We start from the raw sequence: 24,344 nt of genomic DNA, 5'->3' as shown, positions 1-24,344 counted from the left end.
CGCCAGATCTACGCTGAGACCGCACTGCTTCCGTACAAGGTTAATACCTGGGTGATTGAACTCGACAGGCCCTGGGCGAGGGAACGATCGGGGTATGATCTCTACTATCATCATGATACCATGGAATTTCTCAACACATTGACCGCGGCGCAGAGGGAAGTTATGCAGAAAGTGGGGTCAGTCCACAGGTTTGGAGGTAGAGGGGCGGTGACTATGGGGTCTGCGGAGGATTGGATATGGTACGTGTGGCCACCAGAGGGATCTAGGGCCTTTAGAACTGAGAATTATGAGGACACGAGTATATTTCTGTTACCTTGAGGTGGTGGTTTGGTAAGATGCAGTGGTCGCGCCTTCTCGCGGGTACACCCGAAGTGGGACTAGCTTCGTAATCGCCTCTTTTAGCGCAATGGTCCCTCATATATACCGGTTGACTTTTCTCGTTCCCATGCTCTTACTCTCCTACAACTCTCGCGAGCAAGTCTCCATCAACCAACTTCACGGCAATTAGCAGAGACGTCAACACCAATATGTCGGCGTTAGATAAGCAGTCAGAGACTGATCGCGATCAAATGTATGTTTCCCGGGGTCACGAACAGGATGATTTACGCTGACCCTTCCCTTTAGCACCCAACGGAACGCCAAATTGTCACTTCTGAGTCTCCCGGCTGAACTCCGGAATCAGATCTTCGCGCTCGCGCTCACCCACTACGAGATCGGTATCCACTACTGCAATCAGCGCAAAAGATTCAACAGTTACATTGGTCAACCGTTGAGAGTGTGGAGCCCGCTCAATCTTATCTACGTGTGTCGGCAGATCTACGCAGAGACCGCCCTTCTTCCATACAAACTAAATGCATTCTGTATTTATTATTTGAAGCATTGGCCAAATAAGGCGACCAAATTCCTTAAGGCGAGGACGGTTGCACAGAGGGCGGTGATGAAGAGCGTGCACAATACTTACATGAGCCGGAAGCAGTCCATATCGGCGGAGGAATTGCTGCGAAAAGATACTGAGTGGTAGAGAGGTCCGAGGGAGGGATGAGATGGAAAATTGACTGCGAATTGCTCGCGATTATGAGGGCGATCGATGCTGCTTCTATAATTCGGTATTGTCCTAATTAATGTCCATCGAGTCGCTTCAAGGCCAATTGGTCCACTCCGATATTATGATCCAGAGTTTCTTAGTCATTTGCAGTTGCCTTGTGCGACCTAAGCACTGACTGCAATAATACATCTCGGCCATATCCATTCCTCCCCGCTCCTACATCAACTTTGATGAACCGTTTACGCAACACCCAACACCAACGCCGACGCCTACATGGATCTCAAACATCAGCTGGAAGAAGCGCGGGCTCACATGTAGGTTTCAAAAGAATGCGAAGCTCTTGGAAGTAGGTGCTAACACATAACTGCAGTACTCAACGCAATGCTACCGCCTCCCCACTTCTTCGTCTCCCCGCAGAGATCCGCAACATGATCTTCGCCTACGCCCTCAGTCACGGCGACATTAAGCTCAACGTCATCCCTAGGCTACATGATGGACCCAAAAACAAAGGCCACTGGAAGCATTGCAACTGGCCAAATTCTGTCAACATCAGTCTGATCTACGCATGTCGTCAGATTCACTTCGAGACCGCATTACTTCCATACGAGCTCAATGTCTTTGTCGTTTCCGGGAACAAGAGCGCTTTCCAGGACTTCTTTACACACCGGACATTGGCACAGGTTGGTGCTCTGGCGAGAGTGCGGAGGCAACCGGACACGCGTTTGGGAGCGCGACCTGCGACTGAGTGGTTGGAGCGACTTCGGAATGTCAGCTTGAGTATCTGATCAGACTAAGTATGGAATGGAGTCGAGACTGGGGCTTAGTATGGCAGATGAAAGGCCATGTACGTTTCAACACTGTCTTCACGTTGAAATTGCGTCTCATCACACACGTCTTCCTGGTCGTGTTCTTGGTCATGGGGAACTGCTTTTTTCCAACTTCTCTCTTACTTGCAGCGAAGTAGTGTACGGTAAGCAAGAGAACCAGCTCTCAGCTATCACCTTTACCTTTACGTGTCCCCGGTGATCTTCGACTAGCGCGCTGAGGAGGAATTATATATTCCATCCTTCCTTCTCTTCTACACTCATCCATTCATCTCCTTCAGCTACCCGAACCGAACCCTCGTTCAGCATGTCGCACCACAAAGATCAGCAAGAAGACACCCGCTCCAACAAGACCTCTTCCAAGACGCTACCAGAAGAGTCTGAGACTGGTGATGGGGAGCTGGAGATTGAAGAGAAGCTCAAGAGCGAAGAGGAGCTCAATGCGATGTGAGTTAATTTTTGAAGGGCGTACCTTGACCAACACTGACGCAACCTTCTTTGAGGCACCTACCTCAACGCCACAACATCGCCTCTCCTCCTTCTTCCAGCCGAGATCAGGAACATGATCTTCGCGCTTGCCCTAAACCACCAAAGAATCCTGATTTTTGCGCCAATCACATACTGTGCTGAACGCCCGCTTCTTGGTCTCCTCTACGTCTGTCGCCAAATCCACGCCGAGACAGCACTTCTTCCATACGCACTCAATCTATTCTGGGTCTACGATACTATCCTTCCTAAAACCAAGGTTCGGGTGACATGGAACTGCTGTATACTACACGCGTTTCTAACGCGTCGAACACCGGCTCAGATTAGAGCAATGACGAAGGTGATCAATGCGTATGCTGTGTGTGGTGCTCAGAAGTCTGCCACTGAGTGGATGAACACTGAACATGGAGCTTCGGAAGAGGGATGAATGAGATATTGAGAACGTGGAGTTCATTTCGCGAACTAAGAGTTTCCGGCAGGACAGCACTTTGCGGGCGAGAATAATGCATCTCCTACTCTGGCAATGTCTTGGACAAAAAGACTTGGATTCCTCGGATCTGTATCTCTTTCTAGCGGGCTACTTTGCTATTTCTCTATAACAGCGGAGCGGTGTAGCGTAAGCACCCTTCACCTGCCGTTCGCGACTAGCGCGCTTACCAAAAATGATCCAGTTCTCTTTCTCCTTTGCTCGAATCCTTCAACCCTCCAACACCTACCTCTCAGCCTCCGTCAACGACATGAACACTACAGACGACCGCGGCCCTAGCGTGCCCTTTTCCGAAGCGCAACCAGTCATGCAACAACCAGAGGCCTTGAAGCAACGCTCGGATGAGATGTGAGCTAGCTATCAGCGAGATCTATCTGATTCATGCTAACAATCTACCTCTAGCCCTTACCTTAACGCGACAACTTCACGCCTCCTCATGCTTCCGGCAGAAATCCGAAACAAGATCTTCGACTTCACAATTTCCCCTGGCACTATCATGCTGTATCAAGAATTCGATCCCCATACGGACATTGCCAAACCTAAGCACCATCATGCTATACCCCTACTCTTTGTCTGCCGCCAGATCCACTCGGAGGTCGCCTTACTACCATACAAGGTCAACATCTTCCTTCTCATTGTGGACTCATATCTAGATCTGGCCGACTTCCTCAATCAGCGAACACAAAAGCAACTTGATCTCATGGTCGAAGTGAGATGCAGATTCCGCTGCTTCCGCAGAGTTTACGTAGCATCTGCGGCCAGATGGGTAGAGTGTCTTGAGAACGAAAAGGGTTTCCGGTTGGACGAGTTGGAAATATGATGGAGCTGAATTGAGGGCGGCAAGGTGGATGATGAATTCAAGGTACGTGGCCAGCCTGGCGTTGTCATTGTAGCAGACTGACGCAAAGGTCTCTTCATCCGGGGTATCAATACACAGTGTGCTTCTCTCCACAATGGCATTTTCCAAGTTCTGTGTAACAGCCAAGTACTGCAGTAGAAATCCAGAAGACGGCTGCGTCACCTTCACCTACTATTTGCGATTAGCGCGCAGACTAGTCAATACATCTCACTTCTTGTTCCAAAGCTCCTTCCTTTCTACACTTACCTCGCAGCCACCACACCCCACCAGCTACCCGCACACAAGCGACAGCTCCAGCATGTCAGTCTCCACAATGCAGACAGAAACGGAGACCAGAATCGCTCACCAAAATCATCGCTCGAATAAGATGTGGGCCAGTGTTGACCTCAGGTGAAGCCACCACGACTGACAGACATAGCTTTGAGCGCAATGCGACGACCTCACCTCTCTTCCTTCTCCCCGCCGAACTTCGCAACATAATCTACGTCCTCGCCATGAGCCACGGAGAAATAATAATGGACTTCAACGACGCCGTTTATGGATCCAAGAAAGGAAACCTGGACCGGTGGCCCTCCCAAGCAGCACCTCTGCTCTTCGTTTGCCGCCAGATTTACGCGGAAGTCGCGTTGCTACCCTACAAGCTCAACAGGTTCAAGGTCAGCGGCAATCTCTGCTGATCTTTACTTCATGCTCGACCGGCGGAGTGAGAAGCAGATTGCGCTGATGAAGGAGGTGTGGTGGATGTACGCTGATGAGCAGGACGGCGAGTGGTGCCGCTCTGGTCTCGATTGGCTGAGGTTTCTATGCAAGTATGATTACGACGAGGAACTGCGTATGCGTATGCGTGATGATGAGAGTGAGGATGAGAGCGAGGGTGAGGATGACGATGAACACGATGAGAAGTAGGGTGTATGTCCGTCGTCGCCTCTGCGATGGCCGGCCGTGGCTTCCTCAATTTATCCTAATGATGGGGATCGCCTGCCCCAAGAGTCGTTTCTTACGAATCCGTTACGTAGCAAGGTTAGAGATCTCCGATACAGTTGGAGTTGTTCATCGTGACCTCCAAATGTCCCAAGCATCTACGCAGTGCGTTACTTATACTTCCTTGATCAAGACAAGGCAACAATGCATCGCCCTCACCAGCCTGAACAACGTCTCCAATACCTGTTGTTGCTGTGAAGAGACAATTATGCCCGCCTGCTGCCTTGACGTTGAGCCTGAGGCGTCTTCTCGGCCCTACTATTGCTCAAATTCTCCATGTGGCTGAGGCGAAGCTGCGCGATGGCGCAAGGCAAAAGAAGGGTCCCCTTCCGGCACCCGGAACTTCGCCAATCTTCGGCGATAAGAGCCTTGCCTGATCGCCCCCGCGCTGATTGGCTTGGCCAAAAGCGGTCATAGCGTACCTTCATCGAAGCTTCCCAAGCAATGCGCAATGGCAAACGCATGTTCTCACGCCATGTACAGACATTGGGATAGTGAATATTGGATTTCGCAGTGACGTTCGATAGAGTGGAGCCTGCTGCGTAGTTTGGGCAGGCAGACGAGCGGATTCAGGCAATCTTGGGCTGGCGAGGCAGCGTGGAAGGGCATGGAATTGTTTGGAATCTTCTCTCGCTCGGCGCAGCCGGTGCATTTGCAACATCCCGGTTACTACTTTTAAGTCGACAAGCGTTCGCCCTCCCACGCACCCCAATATACACTGTGAACACGCACCTTGCCTCCGAGTCAGATACCCGTTTCTTCACTTTTCGACCGCGAAGACTCCCGCGGCGACTCTCGGTAAGCGCCTTTTCGCTCATTGTGTCAGCACTTCGACGAGTTACCCGCGCCTTCTTTCACCTGCAAGGCTGAGCTGCAACCGGGCGACTACTGCGACTTGTGGCCCACCAAGACTTGACGCTGACTTGATTTAAGATCTTCCCGACACCGCGACTCGCGCTTTCCACAGATCACCCAGAGACCTTTCTCTATTGCCCCTCAACCCGACTTTTACGACCCCGCTAGCCCCTCGTCCACGTTTCGACACCACAACCACGAACCGCGACCATGGTTAAAGACACAAAGTTCTACGATATCCTGGGGGTAAGCACAATCATCTCCACGAACAACTAAGGCGAGAAGACTAACAACCCACAGGTAGCGCCAGACTGCGCCGAGTCACAACTAAAGACGGCGTACAAGAAGGGAGCGCTCAAGTGGCATCCCGATAAGAACGCCCACAACCCCGAGGCCGCCGACAAGTTCAAGGACCTCTCCCACGCATACGAAGTTCTCTCAGACCCCCAGAAGCGCCAAATATACGACCAATATGGCGAGGAAGGACTCGAGCAAGGCGGCATGGGCGGCGGTGGCGGCATGGCAGCCGAGGACCTATTCGCACAGTTCTTCGGCGGCGGCGGCGGTCCCTTCGGCGGCATGTTTGGCGGCGGCATGGGCGGCGGACGCGAACAAGGACCCAAGAAGGCGCGCACAATCTCGCACGTCCACAAGGTCTCGCTCGAAGACGTCTACCGCGGCAAGGTCTCCAAGCTCGCGCTCCAGAAATCCGTCATCTGCCCCAAGTGCCACGGCGCGGGTGGCAAAGACGGCGCCGTCAAGAAGTGCGCTGGCTGCGACGGCCGCGGCATGAAGCACATGATGCGCCAGATGGGCCCCATGATCCAGCGCTTCCAAACCGTGTGCCCAGACTGCCAGGGCGAAGGCGAAATCATCCGCGACAAGGACCGCTGCAAGCAGTGCAACGGCAAGAAGACGATAATCGAGCGCAAGGTCCTCCACGTCCACGTCGACCGCGGCGTCAAGTCGGGCCACAAGATCGAGTTCCGAGGCGAGGGCGACCAGCTCCCCGGCGTAGAACCCGGCGACGTAGTGTTTGAAATCGAGCAGAAACCACACGCGCGCTTCCAACGCAAAGACGACGACCTCTTCTACCACGCCGAAATCGACCTCCTGACCGCGCTGGCCGGCGGCCAGATCCACATCGAGCACCTCGACGAGCGCTGGTTAACCGTCGACATCATCCCCGGCGAGTGCATCTCCCCCGGCGAAGTCAAGGTCATCCGCGGCCAGGGCATGCCGTCGTACCGCCACCACGACTTCGGCAACTTGTACATCCAGTTCGACGTCAAGTTCCCGGAGCGCCTCGGTAACAACGAGGACGGCGGGCCCATGTCCCCCGAACAGATTCGCGCGCTGGAGTCTGTGCTGCCGCCCCGCAAGGTACCGGAGTCTATGCCGCCGGCTGATGCCATGACGGAGGACTTTACGCTCGAGGATGTTGATGCGGGCGGTGAGGGCCAGCGCGCGAGGGGTATGGGCGGTATGGAGGATGATGAGGATGATATGCATCCGGGGGCTGAGCGCGTGCAGTGTGCGTCTCAGTAAGAGGTGTTTAGCTTCTGTGCTGGAGTGGATGATGGAGTTAGCATGATTTTACGATGCATGAATGCAAAGGAACGAAGTATGAGGGTGTAGAGCAAGGAGATGGGGGCGTGAGAGGAGTTTCTTTCTGCATTTCATGGAGGTTTTCGACACTGTTAGCTTCGTGATGAAGCTTCTGCGATACCAAAGAGAGTTTATTTTCCTTCTTTTACTTTCTGTAAGCAAAGGCATCATTATAGCTTTGTTGCTTGTTGCCGGCGTTCTCTTAGACAGGCGAGCTGCCCGGGCAATGGCATGGTTTTGGTAAAGTGTGGGGTTGATGGTGAGTGGATTGAGATGAGATGATAATGCCATGGTTCTGTAATGCTTTTTTATGATGAGTGCAACTACATGATTGATGTGATGTCTTGTCGTATGATATTGGTCATTGTGACATGTGGTGATGAGTAAATAGCTCCTAGGGGGTTTGATTACTAGTAAGGCCGAGAAGACGCCTCAGGCACAACATCAAGGCAGCAGTAGTACATACACTGCACTCAACAAGCGGGAAAGCAGAGCCTGGGATCAGATGTCCATCAGTAGCTTATAATGACATCAGAAATCCCGTGAAGCGCTCTCATCGCCAGTGTGCATCATCGTGAACCAATTATCGTCTACTGTTCTTTCTCTCCTGCTCTACACAACTCACTTCTGACTGTACTACTCATCTTCTCTTTCTCTCATGCTTTCAACCCCCCTTCTCAACACTTTACCGTCCCCGTCCCCCAAAAACCCCCCATCCCCCAAGTACCTCCCTCTCCCCCCAAAACAACCAACTCCCCTCCTCCCCCTCCCCATACTTACCCAGCCCTTCTCTCCTCCCCCTCTCCCCCAACTCCCCCCACCTCATCAAAATATTCCCATCAAGCACGCCCCTCGCACCAGTCCCCGCATCCCACCCGCCATCACCCGTCGCCTCGCTGCCCATTCGAAACGCGCGCGGATTCAAACTGCACGGCGAGTCGAGCGTGTTTGCTAGGTAGGCAGTGAGATTGGATAAGCGGCGGTAGGAATCTTCTGTTAGGGGGGTGAGGAGGGCGAGCGTGCCGGATTGTGTTGTGTGGAGGATTTGGTGGAGGGGGGGTTGGGTGGATGGGGGGGAGGGGGTTGTGGTGTCCATGTCGTCTTCGTCGGTGGCGGGGTTGGCGTTGGATGTGAAAGCGTCGGTTGTTGAAGGGAGGGATAGGTGGGATTGGACGAGGTGGAGGGAGGTGGGGAAGTGGCCGGTGTGGAAGGTGGATTTGTGAAGGAGGCGGGAGCCGGCTTCGGATTTGGGGTCTGTAGGATGGACGTGTTAGTTGACTGTTTGGATGTGTAAGTGTAGGAGTGAGGATGAGGGACCTACTGTCAGGATCGAATTGCAGGACTTGCAGATTCATATCTGCGTCTGCGACAATGAGGTGGAGTTGTTGGTCAAAAGGCAGGAAATCCACTGCAATGGTTTCTAGATTATGCTTTGAGCGGGAGAAGAGAGACATCTTGTAGGGCTCTTCCTGTTTTCGCTGTTAGCATCATATCTCATAGGGCCGAGTTACTGTAATCAGAAAACTTACTGTATACCCTGTGAACCAAACACCCCGGTACGCATCAGCCATAGCCAGCATACCCGTTCCAGGCAGGTTCTTCAAGTCGCTGACGTAGCATTGCATGTCCATAAACGCAACGGGAAGCAAGGTGCCGTCTTCCTTGAGACCACGCACCATGCACTTCTGTCCCTGGGCCATGATCATGAAGCCTTGGGTGCCCAGTCCAGAGATGGCGGATACCGCGCCTTTGACTTCATCCTTGACGATGAGCTTGAGGCGCTTATTGGTCTCCGGGCGATCCGGCTCCGGTACCACGGTGATGACTTCGAAGATACGGATGCAACCCTTAGTTGCGAGATCTTCGCCGTGCACGATCGAAGTACCGACTGCGATGAGGTCTTTACGTTGATGCGTCACTTCGCTGACTTCGAGGTTGAGTGTTTCAATGCATAGAATGACTTCTTGGGGATCCAGAACATGTGTGTCGATGATGGTCCATGACTTCTCGTCTAGTAGTTTCAGGACGCCGCGCTCAATCTTGGGCTTGAAGCTCATGTCTTCCTTGGGCAGTTCGTAGTGGTAGGTCTCACTGGGATCCAGTTGGTACTCTTCGAACTGGCCCGTTCCAACAACGTATAACCCTGCCGGGTGGTAGGCGAGGGCATGCACCTCCGCATCCATTGGCATGCGTCGTGTTGCCCATCCGAGGTGACCGTAATGTGTTTGAGGCGGAAGTTGGGAGATGCGCAATGTGTCTGTGGAATCAAGGTAGGCGAATCCGCGCTGGCAGTTTGATGTGTGGAACGATGTAAGACCCTTGACGGGCTTACCACTCAGGCCAATCACGCGTGGTGCGCTTGATGACTCTTTGAAGATGAAGGCCGGAGTTGTGCCTCGCTGGAAGACGGTACTGTAGCCGCAGATATCGCTCACCGCTAGCAGGGTGCTTTCGAACCCTTGGTCCTCAGAACCTGCATCTTCGATGTATCTTGGTATGTGCTGTTGCGACAGCTTAACCCATCGCAGGTTTTGAGTCCAGAGTTCCGAAGCAGACCGTGACGGAGAGTGGAAGGACTTGTAGATGACGAGGTTATCGCTGGAAGTGCGGATCTAGAATATCGTCAGTCGCTAGGGTGATGTGAGTCTGAAGTAGTTCTTACGATCAGATGAGGTGACTTTGTAGTCGCATCTCCCAAGTCCGCGGCTAGGATCTCGGTGATGGTAGCTTTGATCGCACTCCGCTTAGGAACATAATCCATTGCCAAGACCGGCGGTAAGAAGCTCAACGCCTCAGCAACGTAACACGGCTTTTCCATGTCGGACATGGCAAACACGCGAAGACCACCTTCTGGTGACAGGAGAAAGGCAAAGATTTCCGTGAAGCTGGATGACTTGAACAGACTGGCCGAAAGCCATGTTGTTCCCGTCAGCCCAGTCGCTTCAACATCTTCTAGCTCTCCATCACCGGTAGCCTTGAAGATCTTGACACTAGAGTCCTCGCGCAGGATGAGTAGGTATGGGTCTGCGAAACTGGCGTTGATGACGTTGATCTCGTTTCCGTTCTCTTCGTCTTCCATGGGTAGGATTTGGTCCATATTAAGTTCTATTTGACGAAGTTAGTCTGAGAAGGCGGATAATGTAGATGATCTGGCCTACCCGAATCGTACGTCCTGACCTCCGTCCGCATGACCTGGACAACCTTTGTGCCAGCGGCCAACACACCCACAAAAAGAGTCGAGCCTTCTTCACGCTCGAAATCGCCTTTGTCGGTTTCAGTCAGCTCGTTGCCGTTGACCTCGTATACCACAGTAGTCTCAGTGCCGTCGTCAATGGTTTTGGAGACAACCAGGTACTGGTCATAGTCAACATCAGTAGCCATGTTGGCTTCAGTGTCTTCGCCAAACGCTGCAGTGACATCTCCCGGGGCTTGCTTTCGAGCATGTACAGCCCAGACGCCATGCGCTGAAGGAAGCTCTTTGGTCGCGATACTGACAGGGTGAAGTTCGCGGTCAAGAGCGGTGATGGCTCCAGCCGACCCTCTACCCGTAGACAGCATGATCTCGCCCTTGTTCAAGGAATCGGTAACCTTGCCAGGATGGAGGACGGCGGTCTTGATTGGTGCTATACTCGGCAAGACGTCGTGTATTCTGAAAGTGTACGTTCCTGGCGCTGTGGGCTCGGACACAGCTGCCGTAATCTTCTGAACGGCTGGAGCTGTATCGTTGTAGAGATCGTCCTCCATATCATCCATGTCCCCCTCGTCAGACATGTCCTCGTCGCCATCCGAATCGGCATTCGTTTGCTTGCGTCGCAGTTGAGTGGATGAACCAGTCCAGCCTAGCATTACTGATTCGCCATCCTCGCTTCCAACGAACAGCCGTCCTCTGCCGAGATTACTCGTACATGAAGCGGCAGCTTTGAGAATTTGACCGCCATGGTCTTCCGAGACAGTCTGAATAGTCATTCCGGATACAGTCCGACCGTCGAGGGTGAAGGTAAGGATTAGGATGCGCCCGCTGTTGAGCACAATCATCACATCGCCCGTGTCCTGCGACAACAGCTCGACTTGGCATCCTTCCAATTGGAGGGCCAGATCTGACTGGTCGCTGAGCGGGAATGATGTGCAGGCCTTGGCAAACTCATTCACAGCCACACCATTCGTCTTTCCTCCCTGGTCGACGTGTATGATCTCGTTTCCTCCTACCAACAGAGCACCGCCAATGGGAGAGGGTAGCGGTACTACTCTCGTGATGTCGTAGGGCAGTCCGGTGACTGAGAGCAGCGTAGTGGAGGCCTTTTGTTCGAGATCGAGGGTGAAGACGGAGTAGGTGAGGATGTCTTTGCGGTGGGCGAGTAATGACGGGGCGGTGGCTCGCGAGGCAGCGACTATGCCAAAGGTAGGTTCGCGGTACTCGTGCAGAAAGGCGAGGTGGACGGGGTGTGTGAGGGTAGGGTCGAGGTTGGTGAGTGGGAGGACGAAGGAGGAGGAATACGGCGTCTTGTGGTCGCCATTCGCCTGCTCGGCCTTGGTCTCCTTGGGAGCCTCAGCATCGGAATCATAGTCATCTTCGACGAGATCACGCTGGCGAAAGGGCAGAATGGCGAGGTTGTGGGTGCCGAACTTGAGGGCGGCGCATCTGCTGCTGGGGTCTGCCGTCAAGAAGTTGTACGTGTCTTTGAGATCAGCGGACCAAGGAGCAATGCCGGGCAAGTCTGGGTTCTCATAGTAGTGTATTGATATTGTATGGAGGTTGTACGTCTCCGGGTCCCACTCCACCAAACTGAGCTTTGCATCCCGAAACGCCACCAGCAGCGCCTCGCCCTTTGACTTTGTGTTGAGCGCTTTCACGCGCGCCAGCGATATGACGGTGCCGGCGAGGGGGAACTCGCCCACCAGCACCAGCTTGGCCGTGCTCTCGGTGCGCTGCAACGGCACGTCGGCCGCCTCTGTGTCGAGGTTGGCCGCGGCATTCTCCGACTCGTTTCCTCCGCCCGGGGTGACTTCGGTGGTGGTCGCCTTGAGCTCGAAGATCTGGAGCAGCGAGTTCTTTGCGACGACTAGGTTGTTTGACCTAGAGTGCACGAAGGGCAGGCTGATGGCATGGCTGACGGCGGTGGGCGGGGCTATCTCAGTGTAGCACTGCATGGTGGTGGTCGAAGGTCGCTGCCACACTTCTCATGGCAGTCGTGCGTGGGTGGGGCGGGATAGCTCAGCGCGAATTCGTGGTGTTGACCGAGGTCGCGTCAAAAGAGCTCATGCGCGATTCTGTCTAGCGTGTTGTGTTGGAGCTCCAGCCCGGGAAGGTGCGACCCATGCTAGCTGTTCTGGGCAGGATCGAAGCAGGGTTCTGGCCGCTAGACGTCATTCCAAACATCGCCGGCTTCTACCTGGAATCCCCTCTTCTCTCCTCCAGCGATAGCAACTGCTGTCAACTGGTATCAACATGGCGCTGATACAGACCTCTCTCATCTGGGTCGCCTACGCCGTCGCCGTGGGAATCCTCTTCCTCATCGCGTCCACATTCGTCTATGTCTACCAGAAGCCGCGCGATCGCGCCGCGGCCGTTACCATCGTCTGCATCTTCACCACTCTCGCCCTGCTCGCAACCGTCCTCCTCATTCCCGTCGACGTCGCTCTCGTCTCGTCTACCTCGCGATCCAGTCTAGGTCGCAAGAAGGATTGGGCGACACCGGAGAAGGTCGATAGCATTGTCTACACTCTGCGCATCGTCTACTACACGCTCTACTCGCTCGATGCGCTTCTCTGCCTGCTCGTCATTCCCTTTACCTACTTCTGGTACGAGGAATACGATGAGGACGCGGCAGAGCATGGCGAGCAGACCGCTGGCCAGCGCATTGCCGGTGCTCTCAAGTGGACTCTCGGCTTCCTCATCTTTGTAGTCGCAATCTTCCTCGTCGGCTTCTTCGTGCCCTTTGCGAAGCAGGCCAAGGATGACAAGCGTCTTGATCTCGACTACTTCAAGCACCTTCTCTCGGAGAACCGTAAGCAGCGACTTCCATTGTCTGATGACATTGGCTAACTCCATTAGATGGCGAACGCGCTCTATCCTTCGGCCTCGGCTTCCTCATCACCGTCGGAACCGTCCTCTTCGTGCTCTACACCGGTGCTGGCATGGCCCTCCTCCCCGTCGCCATGATCAAGTCCGCGCCATCCGTCTCAGCCCCCACGCTCGCCGCCAACACCGCATCCCAGCTGGAGAACAACCGTGAGCGCCAGCGACAGCTTGAAGGTCGCAACGAAGGCAGCGAGGGCGGACTGGACAGCAGGGACAGACGCGAACTGGAAGCCCTCGTCCGCGAAGAGCGCACCCTCATCCGCCGTGAGCGTCTCGCTGCCGAGTCAAGCGGCGAGGACCGCCATTGGATCGTCAAGGCCTGGATCAAGACCGAAGCCTTCTTCCGCCCGCTGAAACTCATCGGCGGCCTCATCCTGATGGTCTTCGCCCTCGTCATCTTCGCCAGCATGCTCATCACCGGTATCGACAAGGCCAAGAATTCCATCTGCGGCGCCCACTGCGGCTACATCCTCGGCCACATCAACATCTTCCAGCCGCTCAACTACATCCTCGTCAAGTCCGCCAAGGTCTTCCCCATCGACTATGTTATGTTCCTCCTCCTCGTTCTCTTCTTCTTCTCCGCCTCTGTTGTCGGCATCGCGACCGCTGGCATCCGCTTCCTGTGGATCACCATCTTCAAGATTCGCAAGGGGCACACTTCGCCCCAGGCACTCCTCATGGCCACTGTGTTGCTTACGCTCATCACCCTCGCAATCAACTACTCCGTCGCCATGGTCGTCGCACCCCAGTACGCTACCTGGGGCCCGCAAACTTACTGCGACATGAAGACCAACAGCCTAGACGAACAGCCCGACTGCACCGAGCACAAGGACCTCATCAAGGCTTGCAGTGAACTCGCTACCAACCCCGCTGCGCAGCAAGTCTGCACGCCCTCCGTCCTCAGCACCTTCATCAACCGCGTCACCATCAACTTCCCCTTCTTCGGCGTTGTCCTCTTCTGGGCCCAGTTCGCCTTCTTGGGTGTCTATCTGATCGTCTTCTTGACTACGCTGTTCAAGGCGCCGAGTCTGGACCAGGAGCAGATTGATCGTGATCTTGAGGAGGAAGAGGAGGAGGGTCTGTTGGCGAGCACTGGACGCAGGTTCGGTGCTGCGTGGAGTGATGTTACGGGTCGTGCCAGGAAGCCCGCGGGCTATGGTGCGACGGATCGAGACGAGAGGATTCAGTAGGTGGTGAGTGTGATGAAGTTTCAAAAGTGGGTGTAAATTGTTTTGCAAGGAATTGGGAATAATTTGATATGGGATATGCGTGGGATGGTATATATGTCTTGCTCTTTTCTTGTTTCGGTTCAAGTCTTTTGCATTTTCTTAGTTGTCTTGTCTCCTTAGTTCGTACAATACCTCATTTTGGCGTTTAGCAAGTCTGCAAATACATGTTCAATTTCGTATCAAAAGTATTGTCTCAATCCGCTTTGTGTGTATGGCAAAACACCTCGCTGAGATCAGCATGCCATCGACTCTTTTTAAGGCGTCCGTGCAGGTGGAACTGTGCCCGTCGGCATGTGTTGACTATGTTGGCCCTACCTTTAGCTGCATACCGTTAGTTGGTGGTGTCGCCCGTTTGCAGCCTGCTGTCGAATTCGAAAGGCGAGGTGACCGCGTCTTTGGATTAACCAGCTGAGTGAGGAGTCGCGGTCACTTCGAATACTTAGTGAGCAAGCCATGGCTGTCGAACGCGGATTTCGAGGTGACCGCGTCTATGCATCTGTCGGCGCACGTTGGAAGGCAAGGTGACCGCGCCTTTGGACGCCCGACCTTAGTAGAAAGTCCGACAGTATATTATACTTGCGATTTCTTCCATTCGTGAGAGTATCTTTTCGTCAAGGTTGTCGATGTTGCGGAAGTTATGAGTGGCTCGTTTCGCTCTGCGTCATCGCAGTACCATGGGATGAAGTGGATGGCAACCAAGGCGGTCACCACGAACAGCCAGTGAGCAAGACATGACTTTGTACATATATTTATCCGGGGTCCTGCCTCCTCTACTCTTCTACTCACCCTCTAGGATTCCCTCCTTCGGTTTCTAACACACTTCGCCTTCGTACCTACACGTCAACGTCAAGTCGCCATGGCCAAAGCCAATCGCAAGCGCGCCTCGAAGCGTCCGCGTACCTCCTCGCCGGTCAAGAAGGAATGCTCCAAGGGACTCCAGGACCCGGCTGTAGCTCTGCCTGGAGCTCCTCACCAGCAAGATCATCCAGTTCAGCACGTTCCGCAAGACGTTCCTCAAGACCTTCCTCCCAGTTCCTGTCCACGCGAACTAATGTGAGTTCTTCATCTTAATGACCGCACACGTAACTAACAGAGTGTTTAGCAGCATTGCCAATGCCGCTAACTCGCCACTGCTCCGTCTTCCCGCCGAGTTGAGGAACGAGATCTTCGCCTATGTCTATACTGACGCAGTCTATCACCTCGGGCCTACTGACTATTATGGTGAACCACGTGCCGACCTAAGGGGTTCTGAGGCGTACCTGAGGAGACGCGAAGTCCACCTTTCTCTTGTATGCCGCCAGGTGCATGCTGAAATAGCTCTACTACCGTATGAGCTTGGCGACTTCGGTTTCAGGGCAACGGATTGGTGTTCTCACCTAGCGGTAGTGGGGATGAGAAGCTTTTTGGAATGGCGATCGCCTAGGCAGCTTCATGCGCTTGGTAAAGTGACACTCTGGCGACCTGCAGCACATGGTCATCGCTTCTGGGTACAGACCAGGACTGCTACATACTGGCTCGCGAAGTTTGGAGAAGATATCTTCGCCTCTGACGTTGAGATGTACTCCGGAGTACCTATGCACTTCGACTTTGCCGGTTTCGGTCCATCTGATTCCAAGAGGACGTGATGCGGAGTGGGTAATCGCCTTCTTCATGGGATTATACCTAGCAATATTGACAGCTACGAATTATCATTTGCTGCGATAACTCAAATACTATTTATCTCCTTACTTCTCGTAACATCTGCATGAGGATCTGAAGCTGAGGTGACGCCGCAAGAGTACGACTTGTTCATCTTTCTACTCAGCATGAGCGCATAGTCTTGCCTTGACTGCAGTTGTCAGCTTGGTCCTGCTTTGGCATTTCAGGTATGTCGGTACTGTCCCTGAATTATTGCGCTGATCTGCTTTTGTAGCAGTGGTGTGTGTGTATCTAGTGACGTCACCTGCTTGCAAGCGGCTGTCGAATATGGAAGCTGCGGCTCTGATAACGGCCGGCTCACATTGGCAGTCACTCTCATCTTGATTGGTCAGCCCAGGTTGGGTGATCTTCTCGGCCCTTGCTTCTGTTGTACTCTTCACTCTTACCCCATTTCCATCGAAACGCCAATCGCAATTCGACATGCCCAAGCGCAAGCGCCCATCGAACTCTCCCGCTACCACGCAGTCCGCGAAAAAAGCACGAGACGACAGGGCATCGCGTCGCGCAGCTGCTCACGATATTCGAGACCAAGCTCGTCGGGATCAAATGTAAGGTTTCGCTCCTCTTCGCAGAGGGTGCGCCTGACAATGGCTAGTACTACGCTCAATGCTGTCAACTCACCTCTTCTGCGCCTCCCGGCGGAAATCAGGAACATGATCTTCGCCCACGTCTATACTGACAAATGGCTTTTCTTGCACAAAAGAGGGCATCTGACACTCCCAAGATATAAAGGATACAATGAAGGGCTAGTCAGTCTTTCTCTCGTCTGCCGCCAGACGGAGGCTGAAGCGTGTCTCTTACCCTATGAGCTCGGTATGTTCGACTTTTGGGCCCATCTGGCATGTGGACTGGAAGAGCTCTGGTCGCTGAAGAAGTTTCTGAGAAAACGGTCAGCGGTGCCTGGGCAAATCGACGCTATGGCTGTTTTGAAGTTCACCCAATGGTCGGTCTCGATGAATGACCATTGGCATCAGACAAGGACGGGTGCACACTGGGAGGCCAAGTTGAAGGATCTTGCTGTTTCTGTTGCCAAGATGGGTTCATATGATCGCATGCTGTTTGATGTCTCCTCGCTTGGGCCATCTGACTAGAAAGGCCAGGCATTCGTGGACTTGGTAGTTCCTCTCTTCACAAGAGTGTTCCCGTTTTCCTCGTCAAGACGGCTATACCCTCTCGGTTGCTGCAATGACTCCAATACAGTCAATGTATTTGCTAAGCGATGAGTGCATGTCACCTGTTCACAAACAGCTATTAACTCTGGAAGGTGAGGTGACCGCGTTTTTGAAACGGCTATCATACATCAAAATCTGCCTTTACTCCAAGCATTCGGCATGCACGTCCCCTCACTAGTATATAAATAGCGGCAGCACGCTCTTGTTCCTTCTCTCTTTACCTCTCACTATCACCTCTTTACTTCCCATCTCCAGATCCTACAAGCTCAACATCATGGACCGCGGCAGAAAGCGCGCTCTGTCGCCTTCAGCCGTCACCTTGGCTACGAAGCAGAAGCTAGATGGGGATGCTAATGACAACCGTATCATTCGAGAGGCTATGGCTCGGATCCGTGCTCGGCATCGTTCTGAGACTGAGCGCGACGATATGTAAGAATCCCATTCCTTGATCGGTGATTGTCTGACTAATCATGTCGTATAGCTACAAGTCCAACGCAACCGACTCTCCTCTACTCCGCCTCCCGGGTGAAATCAGGAACATGATCTTCGGTTGGGTCTTCCGCGGTGTCGAGTACGGTCTTAGCGACGCATACTGGACGCATGACAGCGTTGTCCGTATGCAGATCGAGAACACGTCCGGTTCCCACGCACTCCACGATGTGAAACTACTTCTTGTTTGTCGTCAGGTTCACGCTGAGACCGCTTTGCTTCCATACAATCTTGGATCATTTGATATCCGGGGCGAGGACGAGTCCTGGGAATATTATGAATGGCTGCACGCACTTGAAAAATTCCTGAAGAGGAGGACAGAGGAGCAAATTGGCGCAATCTCACGTTTGAAATTCGATGAATATCGGGATGACGCATCTCAATTTCCCGAGCTGATGGAGGAGACTGGGGCGTTCTGGGTCGCGAACTTGGCGGAGGCCTGGAAACACGAGCTGCTTTTGAGGCTCAATGCTTCTCTGGCGGTCTAAATCCTGGTCCTTAGATAAAAAGTGCGACACACGGAATGGCTGTGGTGTGATATTCTCCCGAAGAGTCATTGTGTTTCTTTTTCGATCACCAGCTTCTTTGCAGATGTAGTGGCTCAAATACTATCAAGCTCATTCATCTTCTCGATTCGCATGAGTTCATCAATTGTACTGAAAGTGAGTGAACGATGAGCATGCTACCTGTTTCACTTTGCGCACTCATACAGCGGTAAGACCTAGACAGCCGTATGACGGCAAGATATGCATGCTGCCCCGGTGTTCCAATTTGAAGTTCGCACTCACCTCGCATGGTCACCCAGCAACGACGACAGCGCGCCTGCCTCGTCCCAGCCTTGGCAAAGGCTCTGGCTCTCTCACTCCCGCGCTGCTCTCGCACTCTCGTTCCACCGCCATACCTTTTGACTTCCTCGACCAGACCGTCTCAACGCTACCGCCCAAGGTCGTCATCAATGTCTTCAGCGTCTATGGGGAAGGAAATGGCCGCCGCTGAAGAGCCAGATGCACGCGAACGCGATCGGCTCGACAAGATGTGAGTCTCACGATCTCTGGGTGCTGGCTTCAACACTGACGATTCACTACAGCACCGAGTTCAATGCGATCCAGTCTCCTCTCTTTCGTCTACCCGCTGAGATCCGCAACCAGATCTACACCTATATCTTCAATGACACCCTCTATACCCTGAATCTTGACAAGTGGCGAGATGACCGAACCGTCAACTTCTTTACCCGTTGTCCCCCTCCGTTCTATCGTAACGTGGATCGCGTGTTACTACCTTTCGCTTGTCGCCAGCTACACCACGAAACCTCCTTGCTTCCATACCAGCTCGCGACGTTCGACTTCGGCAGCGCGTACGTCGGCTGTGGGGGTGAGGTTCATCGAAATCAGTTGATGAAGGCTTTTCTAAAAGCGAGAACGAGGGCGCAGCTTGAGAATCTCGGCCAGATGCAGGTCTATTTTGATATGCATCGGCGGCAATATTTGGGCTTCGAATCGGGGATGATGACCGGAGACGGTGCCTTTTGGGCTGCAAAGCTGGGTTGCTAGAAGAACGTCCCCTGGCTGTTCTAGAACTACCTGTGTGGGCTTTCAGATCGGGATTCGGGATCGTGGCGATGATCAAGCGCTTTCAATTAGTTATACGGTCTCACTGCAAGCAACCATGTAGTGAGGAAGACCTCAGCAATACATGCTTCCCTTTCCACCTCTTCTCGGCGCGTCACAGTATTATAATTTGTAGCACTGGTTTCTCATGATAGATGCGAAGTATGTGGCGAGAGCTTGCTTGTGCGTCAAATCAGTCGTTTGCAATGACGTATTCTCAAAATAGCAACTGCTATGAGGTTCGCACTCGCCTCGGTCACCCAGCAACCACAACAACAACACGACTCCCTCTTCACACCCCCGCACTCCTCCCACACGCCCTGCCACTGCCACGAGTCTCAGTTTCGTCTGTCCTTTGCTCACAGCGCTACCTCTCCACCAGCGTGTTCAGTCTTCGTAGGCAACCTGATGGCCGACGGGAATCCCCACAAAGCCGTAGCGGAGGTGCACCTTCTACAAGATGCTGCTCGCCGCGACTTGATGTAAGTCTGCCCTCACTTACGCCCATTGGCTCTGTTACTGACTATCGACATTAGAACAAACCTCAACGCTACCCAGTCGCCGCTTCTTCGTCTTCCCGCTGAGATCCGAAACGCGATCTATACCCAAGTGTTCAGTGATCAGGTCCATAACTATGACGGATTGGACAAGGACTACATCTCAATCCTGTGTCTCGCTGAACATACGGACCTCGGTCTGCTTCTCGTTTCTCGTCAAGTCTACCACGAAACCGCCTTGCTGCCTTACAAGCTCGCCGCCTTCGTCTTCGATGGAAAGTATCCATTGCATCCAATGGATGCACAGGTATTCCTAGAAGAAAGGTCCGAAGCGCAACTTGCGGTACTCGGTCGAATGGAGGTCGTGTGTTGCAAGAAGAGATGGAATGGGACTGGGGCCGACTTCTTCTCGAAGGAGATTGATTATATCCTCGACAATGGCACAGATCACTGGGCCGACGTTTGACTCTACAAGCAGCAGCCTTGTGTTTGTATTGGCCGAGAAACTTGTATTGATTAATGCCACCCAAACCGAAATGGTTCAATACCTTCAAAGACTTTTGTGTTGTAGCTTCAGTGTTTGCAACAGATGATCCTCATACGTCTACTATTGATTGGGTGACTCCTGCTCGGTGCTACTCACAGGTCAACGCAAGAAATGCGTCGGCTCTAAAAACCGGCTTCGCATTTGATGCGACTATTTCCTCTCGTTGTGTGTGTCTTCCTAAAACGGTCTAAATCGTAGGTGGACGTACCCTTTTCCCATGACACACGGCTACCCAGCGCCGCGACAACGCGACTTCCTCATTGTAGCCTTGGCGTATTTTACTACACTCCCGCACTTCCCTCACGCTCTCATCTAACATCTACCCCTCATCCCACAGTCTCACCTACCGCGCTCACACACAACCATCTCGTCGGCAATGTTTCGGACTTCTTTCGGGATACAGATGCTTCACCGTGCTCGCCGTAGGGCTCGCCGTCTCAAGGCCGCGGCGCGCAAGCGGCTTCTCCAGGAACGTCAACGTGCTCGGCTTGACGAAATGTAAGCCTCCCTTGTGATAATTGTTAGGTCTAAGTGTGACTGATCTGGTAATCTAGCTCTAAGCGCAACGCTATACAATCACCTCTCCTCCGCCTCCCCGCCGAAATCAGAAACCTGGTGTATCACTACGTTTTCTGCGATGAAGTTGCTAGACTGGACAAAGATTCCTGGTACTCTTGCCAGATTGATGTCTTCACGTTCTCCGGCAACAACGGGCTAGATCTACTTTATGTTTCTCGTCAGGTCTATCAGGAAACCGCGCTGCTTCCGTACGAGCTCGCAACGTTCCACTTCGGCTGCGATAACTTCGAATTTCTCGACATTCCTGAGGCGTGGAGAAGGTTCTTAGGGAGAAGATCCAATATGCAGATCGAGGTACTCGGTGATGTTGTGATTGGATCGTACGACGCACTTTTAGGGTGGATCGAAGAGACTGGCACTGGTGCCTACTGGGCTGCGAAATTGGAGAAAGAGAAAGAGTACTTGTCTGAATGTTGGAAGAGAGAGGGCTTGATTTGATTCGTTGGTTTCGAAACCGCAAGTGGGACTGTGCTAGCCACACTGTACGTAAGCTAGTGAACAGATGAGAAGCGGTGGTTCGACCTATGACTCTCAATGACACCCGCTCTCGACATGACTTGCCTATCTTAGTGCTGGCTTCCATCGTGAAAACCAAGCGTCCCAGGCACGCCAATTTTTGCGCCTTTTTAGTGTAGTCTCACACGCAAGCGCTTTTCCTACGCTGATCCACCTCTACCGCGCTGACCAATTGCCTAACACTCGCACGCTTCGCTTTCATACCACTGTGCCCGTACAGCCCGCATCACCCCCAATGACTGGTCCCAAAGCTCTCACCCCGTCTCGGAATCGCGCTGCGCTGGCTACCACCGACGCACCAGATGCCAAGAAGACTCCCACCTTCGAAATTGGTGGCAAGGAGGATCTTGAAGACCAGGACGTCAACGATCGCATGTATGTCTACAGTTGCGGATTTTGCTGGAGAGACATCACTAATGTCGCACCACAGTACCGCGCGCAATGCCACCAAGTCCCCTCTCCTTCGTCTGCCCGCCGAGCTCCGCAATCTGATCTACGCTTGCACTTTTGACAACACTACGTACAACTTCTTCCAGGACAACAAACCCACAGAGAAAACGCTTTGTGCTGGATCATCTACCGAAAACAATATGAGCCTGCTTCTGGTATCACGTCAAGTCCATGCCGAGGCTGCCTATCTTCCTTACGAGCTCAGCACATTTGATTTTCTGGTTTACAAAGCCGACAAGAGAGAATGGAAGGCCTACGTGAGGAGGTTTCTGGCTAAGCGTTCCGAAGAACAGATCAAAGCTATGTCTTGTCTGACGCTACGCCGTTGGTCCTATGAAGAACAGGTATTTGCGATGGGCACTGGATTGTACTGGGTTAAGAGGCTGAAGATCAAGAAATTCCGATACATCGTGCGTTATGCGTGAAGTATTTGCTAGTATCTATTGGACTTGATAGGCGAGGTCGGAGCAGCCGGAGAGTTCTCGTAACGTCCGTAAATGGTCAACTGCGTAGAAATGGTCGTTGAAGTTGAAAAGCGGTGTCATGCACGGCTCCTCTGACATCTGTATCATGAAGTTGGTAACTACACCTTGCAGTAAGACGCGGTGAGCAGAACTGCTATATGACATGTGATACATATCTATTTCTGCTGGAGGAGTCTTGAGAGATGGCACAAGGCTCGTTAGAAAGTGTGCTTTCCGGATGACGTGTCCACATTTGATCTGACTTGGCGTTCTTGCCTGATATGGTGGCCTAGCAACCGAGGCGCGTAGGTGTTTACATGTCGTCTTAGCGAGCTATCGCACACTCCACCACCTTGCACCTCCACTACCCTACTCTTCCCACTCTCATTCACTTCTCAACATTACCGACACTCCAAGCGCACACCAACATGCTGCCTCGCAAGCGCTCAACATTTTCCTCAGCCGAGGCGCCCTCGTCGAAGAAGAAGCGCGACGATAGGGCTCGTGAGAGAGCTGCGGTTCGAGATCAAGCCCAGCGCGAGCAAGGTCTTCGCGATCAGGCTCGCCGTGATCAGGCGCTACTTGATGAGGCACACCGTAAGGAGTCCGCTGTCGCCGAACTCTCTCGACAGAAATCTCTCCGCGCAAACATGCGAGTGCGCAGCTTCACAAGTCATGTTCGAAAGCTGATACGGCGCTTTAGCAGCAAGCTCAACGCCGCCAATTCCCCTCTTCTTCGTCTCCCCGCCGAGCTCCGCAACATCGTTTACGAATATGTCTTTGAGGGCAATCGCTATGTTTTTTGGTGGATATTTGTTCACCGGCAAGAGGCCAGAAGATGGGAATACACTTATCTGGCGAAAGTTGGAAACCAACGCTCTTGGTCTACTCCTCGCTTCTCGCCAGCTTCATGCTGAGACCGCGTCACTTCCTTATAAGCTCGGAGTTTTCCAGTCTGAATTTGAGGAACCCGACTTCGATGGAGACGAATGGTATGAGGAGGTACTGCAAGACTTCTTCCGCGCTAGGTCCCGGAAGCAGATAGCTGCAATTGCTACAATGCAAGTCAGCACACAGGAGATGTATGGCACCATGTGGGAAAACACTCAGTCTGGGTTTGATTGGGCGATGGAAATGTGTGTGTGGTGATTCGGAAGAGTGCCAGTCAGGGGACAATATGCCTGAGCTCGTATCGATGTCCTGAATCGGATCCTTTCCTGGACCACTTCTGCCAGGACTGGAGAGCGACCGTCTATTCAGATCGACTCAGTTCAAATATGGCAATGAGGAGTGCTTCGGAGAACTTGTATCTGCAGCGGTATGTACAATCAATATACACTATGTGCACTCGGCCACCTGCGAGGAGGTTTCACCAAAGATTGCAAGTGCTTGTGTTGACGATACTTCTTGTCCAAGTGAACCTACTTTTATGGATCTGCTTTGAAGTTCGTAAGTTGTGAGTGGTTCGTTCCGCTCTGCATCGCCACAGTACCGTTGGGTGGAGTGGATGATAACCAAGTAAAGAGACCTCGCATGTTCTATCATATCTTTAGGACTCCCTTCTACCTCATCTTCTATCTACACTATTCTTGATATTTTCAACATCCCAAAAACACATCTATTATCATGGCGCCACCGAAGCGCGTACAGAAACCGTGTGCTGGCGCACAATCTACCAGAAAGAAAGCGCGCGATATTCGAGCTCAACGAAGGGAAGCGGCGCGTGAGCAAATCTTTCGTGACAAGCTTCTCCCAGATCAAGTTCTTCCCGATGAAGCTCTTCAAGGTCAAGCTCGCCGCGACAATATGTAGGCTCCCCTTTCCCACGTAATCAAGAGTGTCGGCTAACAAACCATCGTAGCACTCAACTCA

General features: G+C 52.9%; 5 protein-coding genes across 5 annotated transcripts; 3 read left to right on the top strand and 2 right to left on the bottom strand.

Moving 5' to 3' along the window:
* Positions 1-5,747: 5,747 nt before the first annotated feature.
* On the top strand, positions 5,748-7,085 carry J4E90_009629 (uncharacterized protein; the record flags this gene model as incomplete). Its single annotated transcript, XM_051439148.1, has 2 exons — positions 5,748-5,783; positions 5,838-7,085. 2 exons carry the CDS (start codon positions 5,748-5,750, stop codon positions 7,083-7,085), a joined length of 1,284 nt encoding a protein of 427 aa, XP_051287225.1.
* Positions 7,086-8,632: 1,547 nt separating this feature from the next.
* On the bottom strand, positions 8,633-9,906 carry CFT1_2 (mRNA cleavage and polyadenylation factor subunit; the record flags this gene model as incomplete). The annotated part of the gene is made up of 2 exons (XM_051439147.1): positions 8,633-9,757; positions 9,898-9,906. 2 exons carry the CDS (start codon positions 9,904-9,906, stop codon positions 8,633-8,635), a joined length of 1,134 nt encoding a protein of 377 aa, XP_051287224.1.
* Positions 9,907-10,250: 344 nt separating this feature from the next.
* Positions 10,251-12,293, bottom strand: CFT1_1 (mRNA cleavage and polyadenylation factor subunit; the record flags this gene model as incomplete). Its single annotated transcript, XM_051439146.1, has 2 exons — positions 10,251-12,219; positions 12,289-12,293. The coding sequence occupies 2 exons, from the start codon at positions 12,291-12,293 to the stop codon at positions 10,251-10,253; spliced, it is 1,974 nt and encodes a 657-aa protein (XP_051287223.1).
* Positions 12,294-12,591: 298 nt separating this feature from the next.
* On the top strand, positions 12,592-14,414 carry J4E90_009626 (uncharacterized protein; the record flags this gene model as incomplete). The annotated part of the gene is made up of 2 exons (XM_051439145.1): positions 12,592-13,150; positions 13,198-14,414. The coding sequence occupies 2 exons, from the start codon at positions 12,592-12,594 to the stop codon at positions 14,412-14,414; spliced, it is 1,776 nt and encodes a 591-aa protein (XP_051287222.1).
* A 3,183-nt stretch (positions 14,415-17,597) lies between these two features.
* On the top strand, positions 17,598-18,300 carry J4E90_009625 (uncharacterized protein; the record flags this gene model as incomplete). The annotated part of the gene is made up of 2 exons (XM_051439144.1): positions 17,598-17,752; positions 17,805-18,300. The coding sequence occupies 2 exons, from the start codon at positions 17,598-17,600 to the stop codon at positions 18,298-18,300; spliced, it is 651 nt and encodes a 216-aa protein (XP_051287221.1).
* Positions 18,301-24,344: the final 6,044 nt, after the last annotated feature.

This window comes from Alternaria incomplexa (genome assembly GCF_024043165.1).
Source record: "Alternaria incomplexa strain BMP 0042 chromosome Unknown scaffold_16, whole genome shotgun sequence".
Taxonomy (NCBI): Eukaryota; Fungi; Ascomycota; class Dothideomycetes; order Pleosporales; family Pleosporaceae; genus Alternaria; species Alternaria incomplexa.
This window is presented reverse-complemented; position numbering and strand designations above follow the sequence as displayed.